The sequence below is a fragment of the Nothoprocta perdicaria genome, unplaced genomic scaffold (assembly GCF_003342845.1).
Source record: "Nothoprocta perdicaria isolate Ctin4 unplaced genomic scaffold, notPer1 scaffold_146, whole genome shotgun sequence".
NCBI classification, from domain to species: Eukaryota; Metazoa; Chordata; class Aves; order Tinamiformes; family Tinamidae; genus Nothoprocta; species Nothoprocta perdicaria.
Window position 1 is genome coordinate 1,137,067 of NW_020454605.1, and position 26,932 is coordinate 1,163,998.

At 41.0% G+C, this 26,932-nt stretch overlaps 2 protein-coding genes across 2 annotated transcripts; both read left to right on the forward strand.

Annotated features, from left to right (window-relative positions):
• Positions 1-4,183: 4,183 nt before the first annotated feature.
• Positions 4,184-13,566, forward strand: KCTD21 (potassium channel tetramerization domain containing 21). The gene is made up of 2 exons (XM_026034515.1): positions 4,184-4,261; positions 8,846-13,566. The coding sequence occupies exon 2, from the start codon at positions 8,876-8,878 to the stop codon at positions 9,656-9,658; it is 783 nt and encodes a 260-aa protein (XP_025890300.1). The 5' UTR covers positions 4,184-4,261; positions 8,846-8,875; the 3' UTR covers positions 9,659-13,566.
• A 1,106-nt stretch (positions 13,567-14,672) lies between these two features.
• Positions 14,673-26,082, forward strand: ALG8 (ALG8, alpha-1,3-glucosyltransferase). The gene is made up of 13 exons (XM_026034537.1): positions 14,673-14,755; positions 15,566-15,644; positions 16,201-16,394; positions 17,780-17,889; positions 18,821-18,888; positions 19,472-19,598; positions 20,786-20,889; positions 21,022-21,142; positions 21,449-21,588; positions 22,295-22,434; positions 23,794-23,891; positions 24,674-24,746; positions 25,414-26,082. Exons 1-13 carry the CDS (start codon positions 14,673-14,675, stop codon positions 25,643-25,645), a joined length of 1,569 nt encoding a protein of 522 aa, XP_025890322.1. The 3' UTR covers positions 25,646-26,082.
• Positions 26,083-26,932: the final 850 nt, after the last annotated feature.

Here is a 26,932-nt window from a genome sequence, read left to right on the forward strand (position 1 = left end):
TTCAACGAGACAACAAATTATTTACTTCCTATCCAAAACAACCTCCCAGTGACAAATTGCACCAGTGCTGCATAGCTCCTACTCACTAGTTTTAATTAATTTAGGCTTGCAAGGCTCTCCTGAGCTCTCCTCTCCTCCGTCGTGCTGAAGCAGAACATCCCGAGCCAGGAGTTGATGGAGATGCTGGTTTAGCAGCAGATCCAGAGTGGTTGTCCCCGCTGCCCGTGGGCCAGTCCATCCATCTGGGCAGCTTTCTGGCTGCCACAGGGATGAGGATTTGTTCTAGCACTATCACCCAGTCAGTCTGTCAGCATTTGGCAGGGCTTTTCTGCACGTCAGGAGTTCCCCTCGGTGAACAGCATGCTGCTCTCCTGTGCACACGTTTCTGGGCTGCCTCAAAATGCCAACTACAAAAAAAAAAACTAATCAAATTATATCTAGTTGCAATCAGCCTGAATTTACTATACAGAAATTTGTGGCTTTGCGAAAATCCATTGATATTTTAGATCTGCAGATCGCTACAAATCCTTCTCCTTTCTTGTGCAATACCATGTATTTCACTATTCCTTTTTTTTCCTCTAAAATACTGATTAGACTTCTCTCCACATAATAGAAATCCATCCTCCATCTGCAGGCAGTTTACCATGGCCTTGATTCATGGACAACAGTGTGAGCCTGCCTACCCTACCTGAACGCAGATATCTTTGCTAATATGCTCCCATATTTCTTTGAGGCTTTGGTGCACACAAATCCTAGCAGCCTCATCTCCTCCTTTACATTTTTGCTGTCGGGAACTGTGACATCAAATGAGAGAGTTTTGGCCAGATGTCAAGGCAATCTGTGCAATAAAACCAAATGAAGCCCAAAGCCCTAACATTTAACTGTCTGTATTTCTCTGGACAGACTCTTCCTCCCAGGCCAGTTTCTTCACTCTAGCCATCAGATACAGACTTATCTATAATATGCATTAATATCATTTTCTAAAAAAGCACCTCAAAACCTTTGATATTATATCCTTATATAAGACCAGACATCTGTGGATGCAGAAACCAAGACACAAGGATGTTAATCTCCATACTCTGCTGTCTCAAAAAACAAGGGCAAAGAAAGGCATGTGAAGAGGAGCTGCTCTAACCCTTAGACCATCAGAGACAAACTGTGGATTTAGGACTAATACCAGCCCCAGCCACAAACCCAATGAACCATCCCAGTTCCTTTTTAATGTCTTTAACATGTTTGGCATGAAATGATCAAAAGTGACGTCCTGCCTGCACTCGACAGGGTCTTGCGGGATGGTCTCCTCCTCGTGCCCCCCAGACCAGCACATCTTCCTTTCATTCCTCAGCAATGTTCTGCTTTTCTGCTTAGCCACAGATCCCTGCCAGCCCTGTGCTATGCTACTGCCCCCAGGGGTGATACTGGGAGTGCCTGGATCTCACTCTGACCTTCAGACCGATGTCCTTTCCATTATCATCCCCTGAGACCATAAATATGTCTATGCCGGAAGGCTTGTTGTTTTCTTGTATATATTTATAGGATAGACATCGCTCCTCTTTCCTCTGATTTTTGTCTGCTTTTATCTGCCTATAGAAACACAAACCCTGGATAAAGCTCAATCAAAACCCATGTCCTCTCTACCAAAGTCTACCAGACCAAGAGCTGACACTGGCTGGGAATCATCAGATGCTGCCTAATGGATCGGAGTCATGGACATCTCCTGTGTTTTGACAGACCAGTGGGGAACACCACTCATGTTCCCTTCATATCAATTTCCCTTCATCTCACACATATTTGGCTTTGCAAAAGCCGACACAGAAATCAAGAAGGCAAACAGACCGTTGTGAACTTTACTGACTATATCACAAAATGCCCAAAGTATTTTGACCCCCACCCCTTCCCAGGTGAAAATCCAGCCCCTTGCCATGGCCCTTTTGCCTTAGGCACTAAGTTCCCAACGTTTGGGGGGAATCTTTCAAAAGTGGCAGATATTTGAAATGCCAACCCCTGCTTTTATTTTTCAGCAGTAGCTCCCAGGTCCAAGTCAGGGCAAATTTAACCTGAACAGATTTGGATCCAGACTCTTTTGAACCCCAATATCCAAGCATCTCCTACCTCCCAACCCCTTAGTATCCTGATCTCCCAAATATCCTGATCCCCGAGCATTTCTGCATCCCAACCTGAAAGCATCCCTTCCTCAAGCATCTTTCCTGTCTTCCAACCCACAAGCATCCTTCCTAGATCCCGATCCCAGAGCATGCTGATCTGCAAGGATCCTTTGCACATCCCAAACTTGAGCATCCCTCCTGCATCCCAAGCCCCAAGTATCCATTCCTTGTTGTTGATTCCCCCCAACAAGCCTTCCACCTGCATCCTGATCCCTGAGCATCCCTTAACCAAGCCCCCTCCTGCATCTCAACTTCAGACATCCCTGCTCCATTCCAATACTCTCCTAGATCCTGATCCCTGAGCACCCTGACCCCCATGTATCCCTCCTGCATCCCTCCCTGCAAGTGCCCTGTTTGGATCACAGCCCCTGAGCATCCCTCCCACATTCCCCTCCCCAAGCATCCCAAATCCTGACCATCCTTCTTGCATCCTTTCCTGTAAACAACCTGCCTCCATCCTGATCCCTGAGCATCCATCTCCTAGATCCTGATCCCCAATCTCCAAGCATCCCTCCTTGCAAGTGTCCTGTCTGCATCCCATCCCTGAGCATCCTGACCTCCAAGCATCCTCCTGCAACCTATCCTGCAGACATCCTGCCTGCATCCTGATCCCCAAGCATCACTCCTGCATCCAAATCCCTGAGCACCCCTCCTAGATCCTGATCTTGGAGCACCCTGACGCCGGAGCATCCCTCCCTGCAAGCATCCTGCCTGCATCCCAGCCCTGAGCAGCCCTCCTGCATCCCCCTCCTTGAGCACCCTGACCCCCAAGCATCCCTCCTACATCCAGATCTCTAGGCACTCCTCCTAGATCCTGATCCCTGAGCATCCCGACCCCTGAGAGTTCTTCCCGCATCATTCCCTGCAAATGTCCTGCCTGCATGCCAGCCCCCAAGCATCCCTCCTGCATCCCTATCCCTGAGCATCCTGATCCCCGGGCACCCTTCCCGCAACCTTCCCTGCAAACGTCCTGCCCACATCCTGCCCCCCAAATATCCCTCCTGTATCCAAATATCCCTCCTGTATCCAGCCCCCTGAGCACCCCTCCTAGGTCGTGATTCCCGAGCATCTCGACCTGGGAGCATCCCGACCCGGGAGCATCCCTCCCTGCAAGCACCCTGCCTGCATCCTAGCCCCACGCATCCCTCCCGCATCCCCATCCCGAACATCCCTCCCGCATTCCCACGCGGAGCATCCTTTTCCCGGAGCCCGCGGCCGCTCCGTTACCTCCCGCCGCAGGCCCCGCCGCGCCGCCTTAAGCGCCGCTTCCAGGGCAGTTTGAAGGCGGCTTGGAGGCAGCTGGAAGGCGGCGGCTCCCGGGGCCGCCTGGGAGCTGCAGTCCGGCGGGCCGGGCCGGCACCGGGGCCGCGCGGCGCCGAACTACAAGTCCCGGGCGGCCGCGTGGCGCCGCCCGCCCTTCCCTTCCCTTCCCTTCCTTTCCCGTCCCTTCCCGTGCCCGTGGCGCGGCCCACGCGCCTCCCTCGCGGCGCCGCGGGGCTCAGGTGCGTGATGCGGGCGGGCGCGGAATGGCCGCGCGCCGGGGGAAACTGAGGCACGGAGGGCGGCCGCGAGCGGCGGGGGTGGCCAGGGAGAGGAAGGGATGAGTCCCCCGCTGCCTGGATGAATTCCAGGTGTGGAAGCAAAGCCTCAGGCCTCCGGTGAGGGATGGGTTGTGCTCGGCGCACGGGCTCTGCTTGGCTTCATCTGACTGAGGATTAACCTGGCCTCAGCGAACGGGAGGGAATCGCCTCTGGATTTAGGGAATGCAGGAGCTGAAGTGCCCTCCCAAAGTGTCACCTGCCTCTCTGCAGGGGTCCAGGACCTTGATTTGCCTCTCCCAATAATACAAGTTGGTTGGGATCGGTTCCTGCCCCGCAGCTGTGGGGAGACCTGGAATTTCCCCTGTGTAGTTAGTGGAGTGTAATAAGAACGGAGTGCAGGGAAACCATAGTGCAAATGTTTAATCTTCTAGACCTAGGGATCAACTTAGGTTAGAAAGTGTGGATCGGCTGTGCACTAAGCGGGGTTTAACCTTGTTGCTACAGGTTTTGTCCCAAACCCTATCCCTGAGCCCTGACTTGCTGGCTCTGGCTTTGGTAAGTGGTGAACTGAGGGGTTTACATTTCTAAAAACCATTTACTTTGTTTCTGCTTGTGTCCTGTGGTGCTTTTATTAATTTTGTCTCCTGTACCTGTCACGGCCTTGGTGACTTCAGACTGCCCAGGGTGCCTTAGGGACCAAGGCACAAATTCGTAGCAGAGGGTCTTGACTTCTCTTGAGAAAACACCTTGAAAAGGAATAAGACACGGAATTAGTCTACAGGTGAAGTCAGGGTGAGTTCCAGGGGCTCGTACCACTGCACGTGTCCAGACTACAGCGTCGCAACTTATACATGTTTTTATTAGGACTTCGATATTTTGTGAAAACTGGATTTCTTAACTTCAAAACGAAGCATCCCCTTTTAGTAAGATGCAAAATCAACCTGTTCCCTACCAATGCACAATTATTTCCTGTAACACATTACCTGATCAGCCTCTTTTTTAATTCGACCGATAAGACTCTTACCAGTTCTCTTGGACAGTGCTCAAAAGCCAGATAGATTTTAGCCTGACTTCTTCCTGATGCTTATCACAAAAACGCCCTGTCTTGCTTTAATTTTATTGCCACTTAGGCCATTCTTCCTTGTGGCAGCCTAAATTATGCATCTCTTATTTTGCTATGTAGATACTTTGCAGTCCGGGGTTACTTCTCGACTATTACTTAGCTAAGCTGACCCTCTTAAATAGTTCACACAGTTTTTGTGGAGGGATGTTTTATGGATGTGACGTTGAAGGGTACAGTGCAAAATTATTCTGTAAAGTTAAATCTGTGCTTATAATCAATCACTGCTGCTTTAGTTTCTGTGTTTTTACTTTCGTTTTTGTCACTTTGTCAACTTTAACCTGAACAAGCAAGCAGAAAGCTTTTTTTTTTTTCTCCCTGTGTTTATATAATATATTTACATATGTATGTTTTCTGAAGAACCCTCTTTCTTTGGAAACCATAAATACATGTGTGTAGCTTGCAGACTTCCCATCAAGCTGCGTTTTTGACTAGGAAGCACTAAAACTGTAGGCTTTGCCCCTTGGTTAAATATTTAGCAATATTTATCATGTTTCATTACATTGTGCTTGGGTTAGCAAATGAATGATGCGTTTTTAAATGTTTATTTGTATACTGGTATTTTTTCCCTAAGCTAGGCAGAAATTCAGGTAATTTATGTAGACAGAATTTTATTGACCAGCTTATTAGAGTTCTCTTAAATGTGATGAATAATTAAGAGGGGAAATAAAGCTTATCCAAAGATAATCAACACTTACAATTATTAAACAAAGGAAGCGTTATCTATAATGAAGGAAATGAGGTCATAATTATAAACACAAAGAACTGGAGTAAGTGAAAACAGGTAGATTTTTGTTATCACAGTTTCATGCCTTTCTGTTATCGCATTATTATTTCCCATAATTTTAAATGTATTTTTAAAAATACATATTTAAATATAAGTCACTTTAAGAGTGCCTAGTATATCCCATGCTCTTCAGTTGCATTTGCGTCTTAGGCTCTCAGTTAGATCTCTAGCTGCTCTAATTTGAATGAATTTCAAGCAGAACTTAGGGAGCAGCGACACAAAATGCAGTGCTGCAATTTCCTGCTTCCCGGGGCCGTAGCCCAGTTTGTACTTGGTTTTACTGCTTCGACTGCAAGTTAGAGCCACCCGTGGCCAAGATCAGATGCTGCTTTACGCTGTTTTTGTGTAAATGCCACTAAACTGAAGTTACCCCTTGCACTGCATTCTTGGAAAGTCTTTGTTGTGTTAAGGAAGTACCTGGTTGTGATGCTCTAGGGTAGGGGCTGCAAATGCTTGTTTTTTAAGAGCAAAATGGGCAATTCTTTTAATCTGCCCTTGAGGTAACGTTTATAAGGAGAAAAGAATCAAATAAGTTGGTTGCTAAATGCATTAAGTCCAATTAGTAATGTATCCAGCGTAAATACCCAGCCCATCTTTGCTGGGTTTTAGTGCTTTTAAAAGTTGCCAGACTGTTGGACCTCTCTCATTTGTACAGTGCTGCCAAGGTAAAAAACTCTTAATGAGCAAGATGAGTTAATGAATTAATCTACTAGACATTACCTTTTATTTAGAAGAGCTCTCATTACTCTCATTACTGCCTTATTTTGTTGGTAGCCTCCCTGTTAAGGCCACTGATAGAAAATCCAGTTGGGAGATTTTTCTTTTTAACATTTTTCCATTCAGATTGGACTGGAGCAGCTGTTTCTCATTCAACATGCACAGCCAGCAAGTTCATAAATCAGAATAAACTTTGGGTGGATGTTGACTTTGAAATGAAAGTCTCTATCTTGTCACTGAACATTTGAAGCATCCAGTGGTGTTTAGGACATCTCTCTTGACAAGGGGCTTTGCTGAGTGAAGGCTGCCCCGTACAAACTGAGGGAAACATGTCATTCCTTGCAGCTGGATGGCAAAGGACATGAGAAAAATACTCCTTTAGCTTTAAATGGCCTACACATGCTGTAGGTGTGCCTGCTTGAGCAGGAAGGTTGGACTAGATGATCTCTAGAGGTCCCTTCCAACCTTAAATATTCTGTGATTCTGTAAAAGTGATCAGGGATCTGAAAACATGACTAGTTGAACTAGATGATCTCTAGAGATCCCTTCCAACCTTGAATATTCTGTGATGACTATGAGGACAGAACAGAGGAATTTGGGTCGTTCAGAGCAGACTGAGTGGTAGCAGCAGAGGACAGTAATGAATGTGGCTTTGGGTGACACTGTCAGTCCTAGTTTTACAATCTGTATTATTTGTGGTGTGATTTGGGGAAAAGAAATGGATTTCTTTAAAAGTAATTTCTTTATTAGATTTAGAGATTTCTTTAAATGAAATCCATTTGGGGCTGCTTTTGTGAACATTGGATTGTATTTGTATTATTTCTTTTACAGATGTGTTACAAGCTCTTAGGGGGAAAAAATACATGGCAGCCACTTTACTACAGAATTAGACCATGTCAAGCCTGTGTTCAGTCTGCTTAAAATAGCTTTTTACTCTATAAATTGGGTAGAAGCCTTCAAGGAGAAGAAATATCCTGAGTGGAAATATGAGAAATATGTTCTATAGCACAGAGTGGAGCTTAACACTAAAGTAATTATATTCCTTATTTTCTTCCCAGGATGTATTCCCAGGATGTTAGTGGCAAGAATGTTCTTCTGCTGAGATGGGGCATATTTTAATGTATATATATGTATTATTCTGGCTTCACCAGCCATCGAAAAATTGATCTTGCAGTACAAGACCATGCTGTCTCTATCTGTATTTTGGTGTGATTCCAGAGCTGATAATGGTCTCATAGTATCTAAGTTTATTCCATGACTAGTTATTGAAATGTCTGCACTTAAGTATATTCTTAAGGGAGCTGTTTGCCTGCTTTGTGTGGTTGTGACCATAGTTACTAGAAGCGCAACATCCTATCTCTGCAAGCAAAAACTGATAGGATTTCTGCTGGGTTTTATATATTCTTTTCAGCATCATCTGCAGGATTTGAATAGAAAAGCTGGAAGGGATGGATTGATGGATTTGGATTCAGCAAACACAGGGAAACAGATGGGAAACTGAGCAGAGAGCCTCAGCTTGGCTCCCAGGACCTTAGCACAGCTTTTTAGAGCTGATCTGAAATTAAGGGGAACATGGGTCCCTCCTCTTCCTTTGCAGCACTCCTGGCATTCATTTGGTTCTAAGCTGGTTCAAGGAGTTAAACTACTAGAAATATACTCAGAATAGTAACCGGGGGTTCCCTGGTCGTTTTGCTCCTTAACCTGAGCTCACTGTGGGATCAGAGAAGAACCAGACCTGATGTAAAGGAGAAGGAATGTATGGTGGAGGAGGAAGAGAGGTAGGTCCCTTGCAGAGATGGTTAGAATAATAATATCATAAAATTTCATCCTCAATTTATCTCGGCTGCCTGCAGAGTAGCTGCACAGATCAATGCCAACAGAAGATATGGCCCAAATTAATTAGAAAATGCTTGCTAAGGTAACATATATTGGAAGCAAAAAGCCTGGGGCATTTTTTGCTGAGTGAAACTGCAGACTGTGGGCACAGCTGCATTCCTGTGTGGTAGGATGACTGCAAATTTGTGTCATGGGACACCACGGCAAGAGCTTTGTCCTTTATCTTCAGAGGCCACAAAGATAGTGGGATGTGTCTGGTTCTTGCCCGTTCCTTTCCTCTAAATTCTGTGTTCATGAGGGATGCAGGATGCAAGGAACAACTCTTGCTTTGGAGACAGCACTAACATCAATGGGCAGATTTCACGTTTAGCGTAACTGTAAGGTTTTGGAAGACTCATGATTTCCAGCATTGGTTAACCCGAAATAGAGAAAGCTCTGTGGAAAGTCTGTTTGGAGTATGAAACAGAAAAACAAAAGAAACCTTTGCTTTCAAGATACAACCTCCAAAAGAATTTCCCAATTTCTATTTTCTTTAATGAGTTATTGTCATGCCATTACTATTATATTTAGTGGTTTTTTTTTCCCCTTTAGTTTAATCTTTTGAACAAGTAAATGCATCTGAACGTGTGGTGTTGGATTTCTTTTTTTTGTCTTCCTCTTCTTTGCTTTTTTATTTTAGAGTTAGGCCCAGGACCGTGACTTTTTCACCATGTCAGAACCTATCACACTCAATGTTGGAGGAAAACTCTACACCACCTCTCTGTCCACCCTGACTAGCTTTCCAGACTCCATGTTGGGAGCCATGTTTAGTGGGAAGATGCCAACCAAGAAGGACAGCCAAGGCAACTGCTTTATCGACAGAGATGGCAAGATCTTCCGCTATATCCTGAACTTCCTAAGAACTTCCCACTTGGACCTCCCTGAAGACTTTCAGGAGATGGGTTTACTCCGACGGGAGGTTGATTTTTATCAAATTCAGCCACTGATTGAGGCCTTGCAGGAGAAGGAGGTGGAGCTTTCTAAAGCTGAGAAGAATGCCATGCTCAACATCAGCCTTGATCAGAAGACGCAAACTGTCCACTTCACTGTTCGAGAAGCACCCCAGATCTACAGTCTCTCTTCCTCCAATATGGAAGTGTTCAGTGCTCATATCTTCTCCACATCATGTCTCTTCCTGAAGCTTCTAGGTTCCAAACTTTACTACTGCTTCAATGGAAACCTCTCTTCAATATCCAGCTACCTACAAGATCCCAACCATTTGACCCTAGATTGGGTTGCAAGTGTGGAAGGCCTCCCAGAAGAGGAGTACACGAGACAGAACTTGAAGAGACTCTGGGTGGTGCCTGATAACAAGCAAATCAATAGTTTCCAGGTGTTTGTGGAAGAAGTACTAAAAATAGCCATGGGCGATGGTTTCTGCATAGATTCTTCTCACCCGCATACATCAGATTTCATGAAAAATAAGATTATTCGCCTAATTCGGTACAAGTAATAACATCTGTTTATTAGGGTAACAGCATGGAGATAACTTAGGTTGTGTTTCCCTTTAAAACACAGTTACAGCCTAATTCAGAATCATGCTAATCTGGATTAAGAGTCACTAACAGGGCGATGATTTTCCTTTAATGTGTTTACCAATATGATCTGTCAGAATATGTCCATATTCTAAACAGAAGGAATACTGTCCAGTTCCTGGATTAAGGATTGATCCTGTCTCTGCCTCCGCCTCTGACCTGCTGTGTAATTGTGGGAGAAGTCACTTAACTTCCACCCTTCTTTTATTTTCCAACTGGAAAATGGGAACGATCCTTAGCCTAATGATACAAGGGTCATGTGGTGGTTCAGTAATCAAGTATCTGGAGATCACGGGAGCAGGGAAAAACGAAAGCTATGGAGCTACAAAACAGCGGACAGCCTGAGGAGCAGATTTTCCACTTCTTGCTTTGTCATCTGCCCCTGAGTGGAGTTTCATGGATCAGCAGAGAAGCTTCCCCACATGCACACACTCTTATTACAGCTGTAAAGGGTAGTGTAAACTGCAAATGAGTAGGGGGTTGTATCTGAATGGTTTAAATGAAGGATTTGTTCTGTCATCTGAAGCTGACCTGACTTTGCTTGTTTGCTTTCTGAACATTGTGAGGAAGCCCCTGCTCTGTTCTGCTCTCAAGGAAGTTGCGCTTCAAGGATGCAACTGTTCTTGTGAACAACCAACGAAGCAAAGAGAAGGATGCTCTAACAGATGAAGATTGTGGGTGGAGGTGAAATTTTACCTTGGATGCTCACAAAACTTTACATTCTGAAGGCATCAAAGGCGGTTAGTCCTTTTCTTTCTCTTACAATGATCTACTTGTCTGGAGGAGGATGCTGAAAATGTTTTCTGAGGTGGAGATGGACTCAGAGGGCAGAGGCCCCTCATATCTTCTGCACATTGGAGCCTGTTCTGCCTGGACCTGGCCTTTTGGGCGTGATTCCCTTCAGCAACGTCCAGAGTGTAGTGGATGGTCTGTAAGTAGAAGGGGTACCATCTGAAAAGACAACTTGTCTATAAGGTTTTCCCTAGTATTTTTCATTAGAAAAGCAGAGACCATTTTTCTCTGTACATTAAGCCATTTTTTTACATCGTTGTGAAATAGTTAGAAAAATAAGGATGCCTTTTACCCACTCGCTTGACTTTAGTGCAAGACTGACAGAGAGGCAAGGCAGGGGAAACAGGGGATGACAACAGTCAAGCCTCTTCCTCCAAGCTTGGTCTGTGCTATTACAACTGTACTCCACTAGCTGTGTGTTAGATCTAAGCTTAATTTCTGCCTACGTTCAAGATGTTTCATTCTCACTTTAAATTTCAAAGTATTTTAGCTGCCTTTGCTAATCAGATTGCTGTGTGCATGAGAGACCCGCTGCAACTTTTCTCATTACCCCTGTTGAGACAGACAGAAGAAAAAAATCCAACGGTCCAGAGGGCACCCAATGTCATATTTAGAATTTCATTGCTTCGGAAAGGTTGTTTTTGTTTGTTTTGTTCATGTTCTTGCTTTCTGAAGTGAGTCTGCTAAGTCTGAATGGAATGAAGAAGTACTTTGCTGTTATAGGCAAAAAAAGGGTGAGATGAACAAAGTTCTGCTATCCCAAGCTGTAATTGCATGAGCAACACAAACCAGCACGTGGATGGTAAAAATGCACATTCTGCAGCTACTAGCAGCCTGTTACAGACCACTTCTCCTGCCTGAACTGGAGTAAAACCAGTCCACTAGTGTGCTGCAAGTGGGACCTTTTCATTGGCAAAGACTGAGTAGGACCAAAGCGTTTGGAGTCATTAAACCTGGCAATTCTTTTGAATCCTGAGGATTTCTAGCAGGATGTTTTGGGCACATTCCAGCTTGAGTCACCACATTCTTCTACTTAGCTGCATTCAGAAGGACTTTTTTTTTCACACATTGTCTTGAATTATAAAATGGGAGTAAATTCATTCCCGAAGCTGCTGCGTGGCCCTGACAAAGCAAAATGTGAATCTTATTTCCACCGTGAGCTTGCCAGTCTGTTGGATATTCAGTGATTACCTGTACAGTTGATATGATGATGATCTGTAAAATGTCATGTGTGAACGTGCTTGCATCAAATCTCTGCCTTGAAGCAGATAAACCTTAGCTGCATTCAGTGCTAACAGCCATTGGAGATTGATGGCAATATATTTAGTTAGTTGTTTTAACCAAAGCTCTTAAGAGTAGATTTTACATTATCTGTAACAGGAGCTTTTCCTATATGAGGACCAAAAGAATACTTACTTGCAGTAATTTGGTCTCCAGTCAGCTTGAGTTCATCCCTTTAGAGTTCCCTTTAGAGTTCTGGATTGACACTTGCCCATTCTGCTTCAGTAAAATAAAACTACTAAATAGTTGAGTTTTTACTGCATTTCCTGGTGAAAGATATATATGACCATATATAGCCCATATAACCATCACTGTATTATGTAAAAACTGGAAGCTTTAATCAACATCATACATGATCGTTTAACTAATTCGGGCAAAGGTAGACTTGTTCACACATCTCAAGGCATTTCTTAATAACTTCCATGTGCAGAAATGTAAATTTTCCAACAAGTATGAAAACATGAATGAAAACAAGCTTTGGTAGGAATGCATATTAACCAAGTATACGAAATAAGTGATATATGAATCACTTTGAATTATGGTCAAACATATGTTACACAAATGCAGTTGCTATTTCCAACTACACAGTAAACTAAATTTAAATCTGTTTCTTAAGCTTGCACTGTCAACCATGTTATAATGTGCATTTATAGGAATGTTCTCACTCTCTGAAGCATTTGTTCCTTTTTTTTTATCTAGATAGCTTCTATTTCTGAGCTCTAGAGGTATAAGTTGCTTTTTTTGTTTTCCAGTAAACAGCATTGATGATTCTTGTTCTCAACAGTTTTCCTGAATTAAAGTGAACAAGCACAAAGCCATATGAAGGACTAAAGGAACAGCACAACTTCCTCTCTCGTCATGAAAAGCACTGGAAAATTATCACTAATAAAAACTAAAAAATGTTTTCGTCTAGGAGTGGAATCCTCAGAATAAACTTTTTAACTTTTCTATAAGGACCTCAGCACAAGGAAAAGACCTAGTGATTTGTTTTCATCCTTAAGGTTTCTAGGATTATTTCTTCCTATTCTTATAGTCTTGAAGGAAGGATTCCTGTTCCTTGCATGGAATTGCAAAATCATTTTAGAGGTTGCAGGGGGAGCTCTGTCATGTACATCTGCCTTGCAAAGCACTCAGTGCTGGGCTTTTTCACTCCAAGCAATGCTGTCCTGTGCATCACAATCTGCCTCTATGCCTCCTTCTGCAAAATAAGCATGTGCATGAGCAATGGGATTTCTCATAGCACAAGAAAATGATAATAAAATATCCTAATGCAGTCCAGAAGAAATCACCCATGGACTTCTGCATATATTATCGGTTTTATATCTCTTTGTTGTCTAAAAATGTTCGATTGTAATGAAGAGACTGAAGCCATATGCAAATACCAAGAGGTCTTTTATTCATATAGCCCCTGTCAAGGGATGTTAGGAGAAAATGAGAGGAGTGTTTATTGCTGCGGGTGATGGCAGGGAAATGAAAGGAATAGGTTTAAAAAAAGTTAGACCTGGCAAAATTGAAGTGTTTATCAAGAAATCTAGAGTTTGGAAGGGAAAGAAGAAAGAATCTAGAAATGTTCATGGAAAAACAAAAACAACAGTAACAAAAAAAGCATGAAGATTGACAATGTGGACAAGGTTTTGCTACAAAAAGAAGCTGTGATTACAGTGACCCAGTGGTCCTTTTCAGTTTTAATCCTCTTATTATGCAACTTGCATGTAAACAGTTGGTCATGCCAGAAGTTACGCTGGGCATAACTTGCCAAGAGAAGACAAATTTAAGTTTAACTTAAATTTGCGTGTGCTTTAAACACCAGGCATATGCACTGCTGCAGTTACCCATACTCTTCTTTGAGGAGGTTGCTGAATATAACTTGCTGCTTGAGTAAACTGGCAATAAATGCCTGAAATATCAGAAATATTTCCTCTCTAGAGAAGGCTGATGTGGTTTATATGTGAGGCTGCAGAGAGACGAGTATCACCTTTAGCCTATGCCACAGACTCTGAAATAAATCTAGGATCTTCTGATACTTCAGAGATAAATAGGGAAGTTATAAAGAAGACTTTGAAGTGGCTAGGAGGGGTCAATTAAATTTTAAACTTTTCAAATACTAACATTTCAAAATATTTAAGCTTTCAGATCATGCTCTCAGTTTCTCTTGGGAATAAACTGTATAATAGTTTTCATATGGATTGAAGGGGAAAAAAGATTTATGGGGAAAGGCTGTGTGGAATTAACAGTTCCTTTACCCCTCTTTCTCTCTCATTTTCTTGTTTCTAACAATTTTCCAGTTGGTCAAAACTTGACATCTGATACACTTTTGAATGAGTATTTTTTTAACCAAGTGTCAAAAGAAGGCTTTTATCTCTTAGCACTTTTACAGAGAGCCTGTGGAGTTACTACACGTCAAAAAAAAAAAAAAAAAAAGTTGCATTTCTCTGCCTGTAAGTCATGTAACCTGTTACTAATATGTATATAGAAAACAGTAAATAAAACATGCATGAGGCATCCTGGCTGTTGCATGCTTCTTGGCACACGTTTTCTGAAGTTGCAGCTTTTCTCCTGCAAGGAGCCTGCGAAGTGCTTCACTGCAGGGCTTACCTGGCAGAGCCCAGAGAGGAGAATTACATAAAGCCCCCAGAAAATTAGGGGGGTTTTAGTGAAATTGTGGGCGGGCGAGACAAAAAAAAAAAAAAGCCCTAACGCCTTATTGAGCCGATGACTCTCATCCCACACAGCCCCTGAGGCGACCGCGGAGGCGGCGTCTGCGCACGCGCCGCAACGGCCGGCGCGGGGCCGTTCAAACGGCCGGCGCGGGGCCGTTTAACGGCCGCGGCGCATGCGCGGCGGCCCCGTCAGCGCGCAATGGCGGCCGCGGCGGCGCGTAGGTGGTTCTGCTCCCTGGCGCTCGGCGTCTCCTTCCTCAAGTGCCTCCTCATCCCCACGTAGTAAGAGCTTTTCCATCCCTCCGTCCTCGGGGCTGCGCAGCGGCCGGGCGTTGCGGTCCCCTCAGCCGAGATGCGCGCGGTTCTTTTCCCTCCCCTTTTCCTCCGGCTCGCTGTGGAGCTCGTTGCCTGCTCGGCATTGAGAAATCCTCCCTCCTGCCTTGCCTTTCTTGTGAAACCTCCCTGAAAATCTGTTTAGTTATCCCGATTATGTTATGTTTTGGTTTCCTTAATTATATGGCTTTTATAGGCAGGGCACTGCTCAGTGATGCCACCTCCTTGTCCTTTGACCAATATCAGCCTCGTTGTTTGTTATATATTTCCCCCCCCCCCCGCCCCCCCAGATTAAGGAGCTTTTTTCCTGGTGTTGATTTTGGCATCTCTGCTCTGAGAGCTCTGCTCTTGTTTTGTGCTGAGACACACTCGTAGCCTTCCATGTGCAATCCAGGGTCTCCAAATGTACCAAATCATTCACACGTTTTTATTGAAAAGCTTTGATGTTAACCACTTAATCATGCAAATTAAAAAAAAATATTTGTATGAAAGATTTTTTTTTTTTTTCCAAAAGTCAAACCCACCAATTTTGGCATTAATGCCCAGGAAAAGCTGACCTATAAATAATTTTTGTTTTATAGCTTCCAGTGGTTCCTCAGTGCTGTTCAAATAACTTGATCAGAGTTTTTAGATCTGCCTTACAGCAGCTGCTATGTGGGCTTTTTTTTATATATATTTAATGTCTTCCAGTGATGATTTGCTTTGAAGTGTTTCTACTTTAAGTGCATATATGTGACTTCTAATATAAACCTTTTTCAGTCATTCCACAGACTTTGAAGTGCATAGGAATTGGCTTGCCATCACTCACAACTTACCTCTCTCTCAGTGGTACTATGAAGTAAGTTGGGATTTGGGGGGCTGGAAAGGAGAGTTGTTGTTGAACTGTGTGTAAGATACAGATATATTGGACATGTCATCCTGTTTGTATGCTAGAAGGGAAAACCGTTTATTTGCAGAAAGTACATGTCCTGGATATTGATGATGTTGGATACTGATAATTGTTGGCTACTGGTAGCCATATAACGGCGGTGCCAAAACATACAGGTTGTTGGCCCTGTGTAATATTTAGGTTAAAAAACATCTTGGAGCAGCTGCTGGTTCTTGTGCTGGTGAAATGCAAAAGACAATTCAACATCTGGTTAATGGGAAAGACTATGTAATAAAAGAGCTAGTTCTGTGGTAATATTAAATTGCCCCTCTCTTAGCCTTTGTCATGATAAAGGGGCTGGAGTATAAGGAAAGGCTGAGAGAGCTTGAACTGTTTAGCCTGAAAAAGAGAAGGTAGCTGAAATAAAATACATTGACTCACTGGCTATGATAAACTGTGTATTATGGTGTTTAAATGACATGTCTTTTTGAAAATTCTGAATTTCTTGATCTACTTTTATTCTTAGGCTACTTCAGAATGGACGTTGGATTATCCACCATTTTTTGCTTGGTTTGAATATGTACTTTCGCACATTGCCAAGTATTTTGACCCACAAATGTTGGTTATCCAAAATCTAAATTATTCCAGCCATGCAACCATCTTCTTCCAAAGATTTTCAGTCATCTTTACAGATATCCTTTTTATATATGCAGTTCGTGAGTAAGTCTTAATGTTCTAATTTTAGGGAGAGCGGGTATCTTTTTAAAATCTTGACTTTCTAGAACAGCAACAAGAAATTATTCTAAGCTGATTTGCACAAATGAGCTAGTAAATAGGTGGAAAATAAAAATTGTTTTAACCCATTCCAAGAAATTTGGAGTGTGAGCTAAATGCAAGTTGCTACTTTTGTTATTTCTGAACATTGCTCTCACTGTACATCTGATTGGATTTGTATACATTCAGAGTTTAGTTGTCTTTCACACATTATAGATATACTGTTTTTCTTGTTGGATTGACTTGGTAGGATTAAAGGCCAGGTTGCGTGAACCCAGCTATTTTTTCATGTTATTTCTCTTATTACTGTAGTCTTCCAGATTAGGACTATGAAGGAAACTTGTGATAAAATGTCCATATGATCAAATGTGCAAAGTGAATCGAGTGTTTTGAATATTCTTGCTAATGATCTAGCTATTACAGGCCAAATTGCTAGTACTGGGAGGGAGTGAAGTGGGGGGTTTTGTGTGTATTTTGTTTTTATTTTGTTTTTTATGCCCTGGTTAGTTAAAGGAAATACTCATTTTATACCCGTGGAGGAAGTTGTCATGGGAATTGCTGTCTTGCCCACCATAATGATTTGGCTCTAACAGTCTTCCTACCCAATTTTGAATAGAGGGAGTAAAATGGGCAAAGTTATGTGTTCTTGCATTACAGCATGTAAATTCCTTTATTTACTTTATGTATCTGAGGTAGGCAAGCTTTAATTTCTGTCTTTTGTTTATTTGTTTTTTCTTTTTGTTCTGGCTCAGATATGTGTGAATGAGTTAGTTCTTTTAAAATAGTCCTATTTACACTGTTAGTGCAAGTCACTCCTGAATTTTTAATCTAATCTAACTTCACCTTTAGCGTAATACAGGCTATCTGGCTTTGCACTCAGAAGTAATAAGATATTTTAAAACAAAATATAACTTACAGCCTTGGTGTGGGTCAAAATAGATTAATGGCCACCTGATGACTTTAAATGTAATTTGGTATATTGTCTCTAGATACAGCTATACTTTGCTCATGCATGAGCAATTCATAATAAACAGACTATAATGATTTTTGTTCTTCAAACTAAGACATAATCCTGAGATTTATTATTATTAATCCTACTTAAGATAAGCTTTAACATGTGGAAAATACTACAGTTACTTAACTTCAAAATTCTTTTACTCACTAAACTTTATTCATATCACTCTCTTGGTGAACTTAGAAATAGTTTTATTTTTGCATTTTGTGCTAGTAAAGTAGATATCTTCAGGCTAAATGCACTTCCCAATTATTAAATGAGCAACTTATATTTTTATTAGCTTTTTCAACTAATCTTTCATACTACTCTTGTTCAGGTGCTGCAGATGTGTGAATGGGAAACGAGCTGGAAAGGATATTATGGAAAAACCAACTTTTATTCTTGCTGCTCTGCTTTTGTGGAATTTTGGGTTGTTAATTGTGGATCGTATCCTTTCAAAACACAGTATATTGTTGTCTTTTTTTTTTTTTTAATTTGTTACAGCATTTGGGTACAAACCCATAAGCATTATTTGTATCACGGAGAATAAAGTTAGTGGCTCTGTTCATGGAGCTAGCTGAAAAACTTAGTGTTTTTAATAGAATTATTATTTGGCAAGATAAAGATTTGAACATTTTCTGTCTGATTTGTCTGAACTCAGGGAGGAGCAGTTTGGCTTCCACTTCTTGCTGGCTGCTCCTTCTCTACTGTCCTTCAGAAATATTTGGGTTGAGCCTCTTTCCTGGGCGTGGTTCTAGGTCTATTCCATGGCAGGCAAAATCTTAGAACTGATACTGAATTGATTTATTCTGCATGAGAATTACTTACTTAAGAGGATATTAGAATAGCTCGGGGAAGTTTAATGTCAGTCTCGATAGGCATATATCTAGCTAAAGAAGGAACGCAGGAGAAAATGACAATTGTTTTATAGTTTGGGGCACTGGCCTCTGCAATCCACATCTGAATTGCCTGCTGTCAGATTGCAAGCAGCAAATAAAGTTATCTCAAACCATTAATACAATACCAGACAGATACCAATACTTAAGAATTTAAAAACTGGAAGAATTTCATTCATGAGAGTATTCTAGGAAGCTATCATAGTAATCTTTTATTTGTTATAATTTTTTGTCATGTGAGTTGCAAGGAGTGCTTGTGCCTAGAATTTTATTAAGAGTTGCTGTATTTCATTACAATTATATACTAGTATTAGCAAAACTTGGTCTGTACTTGCAAGTGAGATTGATTAATGATTTTCATGTCCACATTGACTAAATTTAAGCTCAAATTTCCATTTTAATATGAGTTTGACTATACATTTGAGTCTTTCCAGGCTGACAATAGCAGACAGACCTTTATTCCTTTCTTGACTCGAGTTCAGATATTCACTTCCAATACAATGGCTTTCTGTTTGGGCTGATGCTTCTTTCCATTGCCCGACTATGTCAAGTAAGCTTGAGTAGCTCTGTTGTGGTTATGTCATATATGTTTTGGTTCATTAATTCACTCTTCTGGTCATATGTGTTTTGATTCATTAATTCCCTTCATTGTGTCACTCATGTTGAACTTACTGGGAGCAGCGCAAAATTGAGGTGTGTTAAAGTGAATATTTACTTATTTGTTAAGTTTGGAGGGAAGAAGAGATGTTGAAACTCATCATGAATGCTTGCTTATCAATGGTGAGATATTCCTGTTCCCTGCAAGAAAGCTAAATTTGTGTATTACACCTAGATAAGGAGGCATGCTTCTTGCCATGTTATCATCTTATAAGAGACTGCTCCTTAGAAGACACATCTCCAAGCTATAAGACCTCCCAATTCCCAAATATCATATGTATATATAGCTTCCTTCTGTATACCTGCTGCATGACAGGATTTACTCTGCAATTTTGGCTCATTTAATGAAAATACTCATTTAGCTTTATGCTATGATGAATGTTCTGTTACCTAAAGAGGGCAGTAGAAGTGCCATTAAAAGCTTGTACAAGGAGAAAAGTTGAAAAGTTTGGGATTTGTTTTATTTCTTCATTTAGAAACGATACTTGGAGGGTGCTGCCCTTTTTGCTGTTCTTCTGCATTTCAAACACATCTATGTGTATGTGGCACCAGCATATGGCATTTATTTGTTGAGATCCTATTGTTTTACTGCAAATAATACAGGTAAAGATATAAATGTTTCTTCACTCACTTTGCGAGGGCTGAACATGTTAATGGGGTTTAGAGAAGAATGAAGCAGAAAAGAAACTTGAAATTATCTTTGTAACAAGATGACTGCTAAGTCAAATGAATCAATTTCTGCTTGGGAAGCAGTATGGGAAAGATCTGTTCTTGTTCCTATAGAATTCCTGTTTCTTGAGTTCTTTTGTAAGTAAAGCCAGCATGAACTAGCTGTAGATGGCGGTTTGAAGCCATAGGAAGTATTCTGAGTAGACATGGAATGATTAGATACCCTCAGAGGTTATTCCAAAGTCTTCCTTTGAGTTTCTCTTCTTTTTTAGCACTGGGAAATGTTTGATATTCCTCACATGAATAGAGAAGTCTCTGAAATGGCTCTTGAAAGAGAAGATGGATAAAGGTTGAAAAATGAAGGAGCTGCAGTGTGAAATAAGTAAAAGGGCATAGGTTAATGAAGAGCACAAATAAAAGAAATAAAACCCATTTTTAAAGCAGTTTTCCAATATGAAAAATAGGAATAGTTGCAAGCAAATAGAAGTATAGTGCTGAAGGGGTAGGTCTGGGCAGATGACAAGAGCTGGTCTTAAGAAAATACATAAGGCTCAGAAAGAGTCCTACTCAGAGTCCTACAGTCCTACTAAATTAGAGGTCATACTAATCTCATGCTAATGGTATTTTCCTATAATTTGATAGCTATTTTTTTTCCTGTTCAGTAGGATCTTAAGTAATCTGTAACTTATTAATGAGGAAAAGTAACCCCACATTCAAGGCAACACATATGTAGCACATGGTTAGCACAGTATGTCTGTGGTTTCAGGCCTCTCTGTCTCTCGTACAATGTATCCTTGATGTGCAGTAATTCATGCCATAGCCACCTACTTACAGCTCCACGAGAAATTGAAGCTTGATTGTGATTTAGTTCTGTATAAGCAATACATTTCATCCAGAGCTGTATTCTAATTTGCTGGCACCCAAGTACCTTAGTGTACTAGTATATGAAACAGATGTAACTAACTGTTGAAGTAAGCAATTGAGTATGTTTGATATAAACGGCTTGATGTATTCGTATAAAGGTTGTATGCGTGCTAGCAATTCACTGTTAGGGTGGAATCTTTTGTCCCCCTCCCTGCTTGCCCTGCTATCTCTATCCATAATCGTTTTGTTTCTTGTAGATGGATCCCTGAAGTGGAGAAGTTTCAGCTTTCTTCACGTAACTCTCTTGGGACTGATTGTCTGTCTTGTTTCTGCACTATCATTGGGCCCTTTTATAGTATTGGTAAAGATTCCTTTTTCATCTTGTATTCCCTCAACATTTTAGAAAATGTGACAAAAATATAAACCAAGTCTTATCTAAAAAAGCTTTTTATTTCTTTTTTTTGTTTGTTTGTTTTTTGGTTTTCCTCTTTAGGGCCAACTGCCTCAGGTCATTTCACGGCTTTTTCCTTTCAAGCGAGGCCTCTGCCATGCTTACTGGGCCCCCAACTTCTGGGCTTTGTACAATGCCATGGATAAAGCATTAACAATCGTTGGTACAGTATGCTAGTCTTAGTATTTGACACTTATTTACAGATATAAATCTCTGGATTTTAGTCTTCCCTTCTTTGAAATCCAGATAGCAAGTTAAATTTTCAGATCACATTAAATATCTTAATATTTAACATATAATACAGTGCATGCTAACATTTTCCAGTTATTAGGTCAGAAATCAATCTTCTCTTTCATCTTTTAAAAAAGAAAAAGCTCAGCTATATACTTAGTTGAGGTCTATTACAGGTACTACATCTTCTTTATTTTCTTCGTTTATCAGCTTGTACTTTTTTATCATTTGTTTCCAGGTTTAAAGTATAACTTTCTTGACCCCACAAAAATACCTAAAGCCTCAATGACAGGAGGATTGGTTCAAGAATTCCAGCATACTGTCCTCCCTTCTGTGACTCCACTGACAACATTAATCTGTACTTTGGTATCAATATTGGTAAGAACAAATAATGTTTTTGTAAACTTCACGTGTCCTGTCCTCACTGACTTTTGTTTGATTAGCATACATTCCACATGAGATCTTATTTCCTTTAAGATGTCTTTTTGACCTGGAATAATGTGATTAAGATAAATCTTGAGGTTTTTATATATTTTTTTAATTTATTTTAATGCATGATATTTTTCCAAATATGACCCAAAAGTCATAGCCTATATCAGCTCTAGAGCAGGACAGAAGTTAATTAAAACAATCATCAGTCAAAACCATTCTGCTTACTGAGCTACAGTTAGTCTTTTGTGATAGCAGATAGTTGAATGAGTCTCACTCAAGAGCTGAATAGAGATATTGATGGAATTATTTGAGAAGTTTGTGCTCCTGATAGTAGGAGCTACAGGTGAGCACAGTGTTTTCTGTACGAAAAGCAAGGAATTGAAGGCTCAGGAAGTAATTAACTGGATACCAAGTATTTTTTTTATTCTAATGAGTGATTGTATTAGCCTTTGACTGGAAATATCTTTGTTTCAGCACCCTCAGGTAGTAACTTTTATGAAATAAGTTTGCTAAGTTAGATTCAGATATGTTTATTACAAGCCCATCCTGGGTGCAGTTGTGTTCATTAATGTAAAAGCTCTTGTGGCCATTGGCTTGTGTTCGGGGTTGTTAAGCTTTTCACTGAAGTCTTGTTTTTGCCTGTTGTTTCTAGCCCTCTGTTTTCTGTCTTTGGTTTAAACCTCAAGGGCCCAGAGGCTTTCTTCAGTGCGTTGTTCTCTGTGCATTGAGCACCTTCATGTTTGGCTGGCACGTGCATGAAAAAGCAATACTGCTTGCTATTCTGCCTTTAAGGTAAGTGAGCTCTAGAAGTTGTATTTCACCAGCTGAACCTTTAGCCACTTGTTGGAGAATCCTCAGAAGAGGATCGCTTTAGTTTTAAGTACATTTCAGATAATTAACATGTTTACAGGCAGAAAAGTTTTTCATGTGCTTCTGGCAGAACTAATTTCAAACAATCAAACACAGTCTTCTTAGAAACAGAACATCACAACATTCGCACAATTGTATATGTAGGAAACTAGTGTGATGTTAAACAGTATTTTCTGTACCTTAAATGTATCCACAACAGAATGAATGGAAGAATGAACATAAAAGTGCATGATCTTAAGATTATTAAGCAATTAATTGAAAAGTGTGATGGATAAGACTACTCACTATGTACTCTCTCCTTTCGTCATTTTAAAATTAGGTTATTTCAATATGCATACAATAACAAGAAATCAATATGCTTGAATTCGGGTGCTTGATTGCCATTAGGATAACACAGAAAACCTTCAAACTGAGCACATAGAAGACAGGGATTAAGACTTGAGGTTGTATGTGGTCACACAGTCCGTAAAACAATTAATTCAGGACCCCATTGTAGCCTCCCTTCCATAGTGATCATTTGGGAGCAGGGTTGATAAAATGTTTTGCTGATGTCATGGTGGTGGAAAACAGGCTGCTTTCTCGAGGTCATTTTCTTCTTCCCCTGCAACTGGTTTATTTGTGCAGTCAGTCCACTGCACCAGAAACATCAAGACCTTTATATTATACGTCTGGTAGTCTTGCCCTTTCAAGAGAAAAAATAATGGTTTGTCTGGCTTCACCAGTTGGGCATTACTGCCATGTTCAAGTTTGGCAATCCAAATCTAAACTTGGTGAATGAAAATCCTGTCCCAGCATCTCTTTTGATGAAACTTATTCATTAATGCAGATGCAAAAGAGTATTTCTTGAGTGTCCTACTATGAAACTTCCTTGGCACAGCTATTTTGTAGAACTAGTAATGTAAGTGAGAGGGAAGAATGGTGCTGGGACATTTGCCCGTGCCAAGAAGACACTGTAATGACTATGAAACTGCAGTGAAACCACCAATACCTGCTGTATTGTCACTGCTTTAGGCATGGCTGCTCATGCTTCTGATATCCTGATATTCAATGGAATTAGAGTTTTCTGTGTTTGGTTTTCCTGGCTGTCACTCTGCTGAATTTTAACACTGAGGCCATCTGGCTTGGAAGAAGGAGATTCCATCACAGCGTCCAATATTTGGAGAATCTGGGGCTCCATCTGATCTCCATTTGACCTGTTCTTCAGTCTGTGTTTTGTGTACTATGTAGCTGAAAACCATTTATTTTCTAAGACAAGCATAACACAAGTTCTTGTCATTTTAGTTTGTTGTCTGTTCAGAGACCAAAGGATGCTGGTATCTATTTGATTCTGACAACTACGGGTCATTTTTCACTTTTTCCATTGCTGTTCACGTTACCAGGTAAAATGTTTTCTTTCATTCTATGCCTTTTTTTTTTTTTTTCCCTTACCAGAGATGAGCTGTGTTTGAGGTTATTCTGTGTAGAACATTGACAGTTGCAAGAGTCTGTAGGTCAGCATGTTTCCCTAAATCCAAACTTGCCAACTGGTGAAAGGAAACATTGTTTAAAAGCATCCATTTCAAGGTAGATGAGAGCAGTCAGGATAGAACAGATCTGTCCCTGTGACAAAAATCTTCTCTTTTCCCCAAGCTTTTCATTTCTAATTAAAGGTCCATTTGCTTGAATTAGCCCTTAGATCATCATAGCTACGACAATGCTGCTCTGTGTAATGATTGTCATCCTTTTGATACTCTCCAAATCTAGACGTGCTCTGTTTGGGCTGATGCTGATTTGCAATAGAGGAGCTGCAGCCCTAAGGGATGAGCAGCTTCCTTTGCATTCTCTAGTATCTCACTTCTATGGAGCCTGCAAAGTAGAGCTAGATATTTTTGGTTTGACTTTTGCTTTAAGCTTCTCTGTAATATTTTGATCTTTTTGCATATGAAAAATCTTACTTTCAGTACCTTTTGTGTATTGTAATTGTAATCAGTGAGGTCAATATGCTTATAGATTCTTCAGCTTCCTGTATTTCAATGCTTGGTATGTTATTGAATAAGTGTATTAGATACTATGTAGGACACCTAAAATAAATAAGACTTTTTGTTCTGTTTAGATAAAATAATTATTAAATAATGTGAGTTTGATTTGTGTAAATTTTTTTCTAATGTTCTTTGTATTTCAGAACTTCCAATTAAAATACTGCTGATGCTGCTGTTTACTGTTTATAGCTTCTCTTCACTGAAATCTCTATTCAGGTAATTAAACAGACTGTTCCTGAAGGCGAGAATCAAACTATTTCTGTCACCGGGAACGGTGTGTTGCCATCAGGGTTGAATGGGTTGGGAAAAGGATGTTGTCATAGTGAAATATTGCTCATCAACATGTGATGACAGTTCTGTCCTTGTCTCAGGAGATGAGACTTAGGACATGACTGTTATTAAACATCTTCATTGTATTAGAACTGGAGCTCCTATCCTGTAGTCACAGGGGACAGTAAATTCACATCATTCACTGATGCACTGATTCACTTGTGCACTGTTAAAGCACAAAGTTTTAGCCTGTGCATTTTTAAATCGATATTAGAACATCTATTAAACTGAATTCTCTGGTGATTCTTTATGTATGCTGGAATTTATAAATGCTATTGCGTTTTGCAATAACGCTTTTAGTTTTTATGTGTGAAGTGGCAGGCTGCAAATAACATGTTCTGACAAAGAGCTATAATTTGATCACCAAATGCTTACAGAAGACTCCCTGTAAACTCTCTGCAGTCAAAATTATTGCATGTTCTTTACAAGAAGTATTGATGCATAAATCTAGTGAAATTTGGTTGAGGGGAAAATTTTCAAGTTGTCACCAGTGATAATTGGAAAAATTGAATGATTTTTACTAAACATATTTTAACTCTTCTTCCTCTATCAGGAGAGAGAAGTCTCTACTGAACTGGCTGGAAACAATCTACCTCTTTCAACTAGTGCCTTTGGAAATCTTCTGTGAAATTATATTCCCTCTGACCCCCTGGAAACTCACCCTTCCTTTTGTTCCCTTGTTGTTGACCTCTGTATACTGCGCTCTGGGCATCACCTATGCTTGGCTGAAACTCTACATCTCTGTCCTGACTGAACCCATTTCTATCAGACATAAGGCAGAGTAAAACAGTGGTATTGGGACCCACCAGGTTTTTCCACAGAGAGGAAGATTCAGCGCTGAGGAGCTGTGGTGAGGAAGGGAGGGAACCTGTCCATGAGGCAGGAGCACAAGCACCTTTCACCCAGAGAGTGGAGGGTTTCTCTTCCCCACAACCCCTGTGCTGTCCAACTAGAATACCTCTTAGCTCATGACAATAATGTGTAGCTTAGTGAGATACCAGAAATAAACTGTGAAACTTGATGAAAAGGACCTTGTCTTCATATTGGCCATTTAAAAAGTCTGGGCTTCTGTCCTGAAGAAAAGCGCCCCGGCTTTCTCCATGTCGTTGTATTTTAGTGAAAGCTACTATGACAAATTACAAGGGATTATTGCTGTGTAGAAGAGAGCATAATAACTGCCTACTGTGGAATATGTAAATAAAAGACTTTTTTTTTTCAATGATATCTTTATTTTGAGCATCTTTTACATTTTTTTTCAGCTTAGGCAAGAACCCTGCTGTGCCATTAGGATAGAGCAGTGACTACCTGAAGCCCTCTTGAGGCTTTAAATTGTTTTCTTAACACATCTGTTCCTCTGATCTTTCTATTTTGGGGTCTGTTCAAGGAAGTTTTGCTATACTTCCCTATGTTTTCTTTTTGGAGACAAGGCTGCTACATTGGGGAATTATTCTAAGGATAATGTGGCTGGGAAACCTTTCGGCTCTTCCCAACAGCCCCAGTGTCCATGTATGTGTTTCTCCAGCACCTTACCCTGAAGGTAATTGGATATTACACAATGAAAAGTGTGGAATATATAGGTATATATTCACGTATATATAGGAGGGATATATAGCTAAGTGCTCTCATTCATATATATATATATATATAGCTAAATATGTATAGGAATATATAGTTAAGCCTGTGCGGCATTATGAGCAGAGTTCTTCTCTAAATCTATAAAAGTGATAGTTACCCACAAGTTAGGACTCGTTTCCTTTTAAACTCTGTGTAACTGACCCTAAACTTTCTGCTCTAGTAAGTGAAGTCCCTGCAGGAGCCTGGAGCCTATAGAGAGAAAGGGGGAAGATATTTTCTTTATTTTTCTAGCAAATCGTTCTTGATTTTTTTCCTCCCATGTGTGTTGAGTTTAGGGGGATAGTTGAGTCCTACAAGGGTGCTTCCTTGTAGCCTTGAGCAAGGGCGCTGCTCCAGGCGCCGTCACGAGGCGGGCTGCGCAGCGCTGCGCTCCCCGCTCCCCCGGCCGCTCCGCCCGTTCTGCCCCTTGCCGGGAGCCGCCGGCCGCGGGGGCGCTG

Bases quoted from the DNA above. Each gene is read 5' to 3' on its own strand.
- KCTD21 (XM_026034515.1), top strand. From the start codon at position 8,876: ATGTCAGAACCTATCACACTCAATGTTGGAGGAAAACTCTACACCACC.
- ALG8 (XM_026034537.1), top strand. From the start codon at position 14,673: ATGGCGGCCGCGGCGGCGCGTAGGTGGTTCTGCTCCCTGGCGCTCGGC. The intron at 15,645-16,200 runs GTAAGTTGGGAT...TTTTATTCTTAG, and splicing joins TCTCTCAGTGGTACTATGAA to GCTACTTCAGAATGGACGTT. The intron at 20,890-21,021 runs GTAAAGATTCCT...TTTCCTCTTTAG, and splicing joins TGGGCCCTTTTATAGTATTG to GGCCAACTGCCTCAGGTCAT.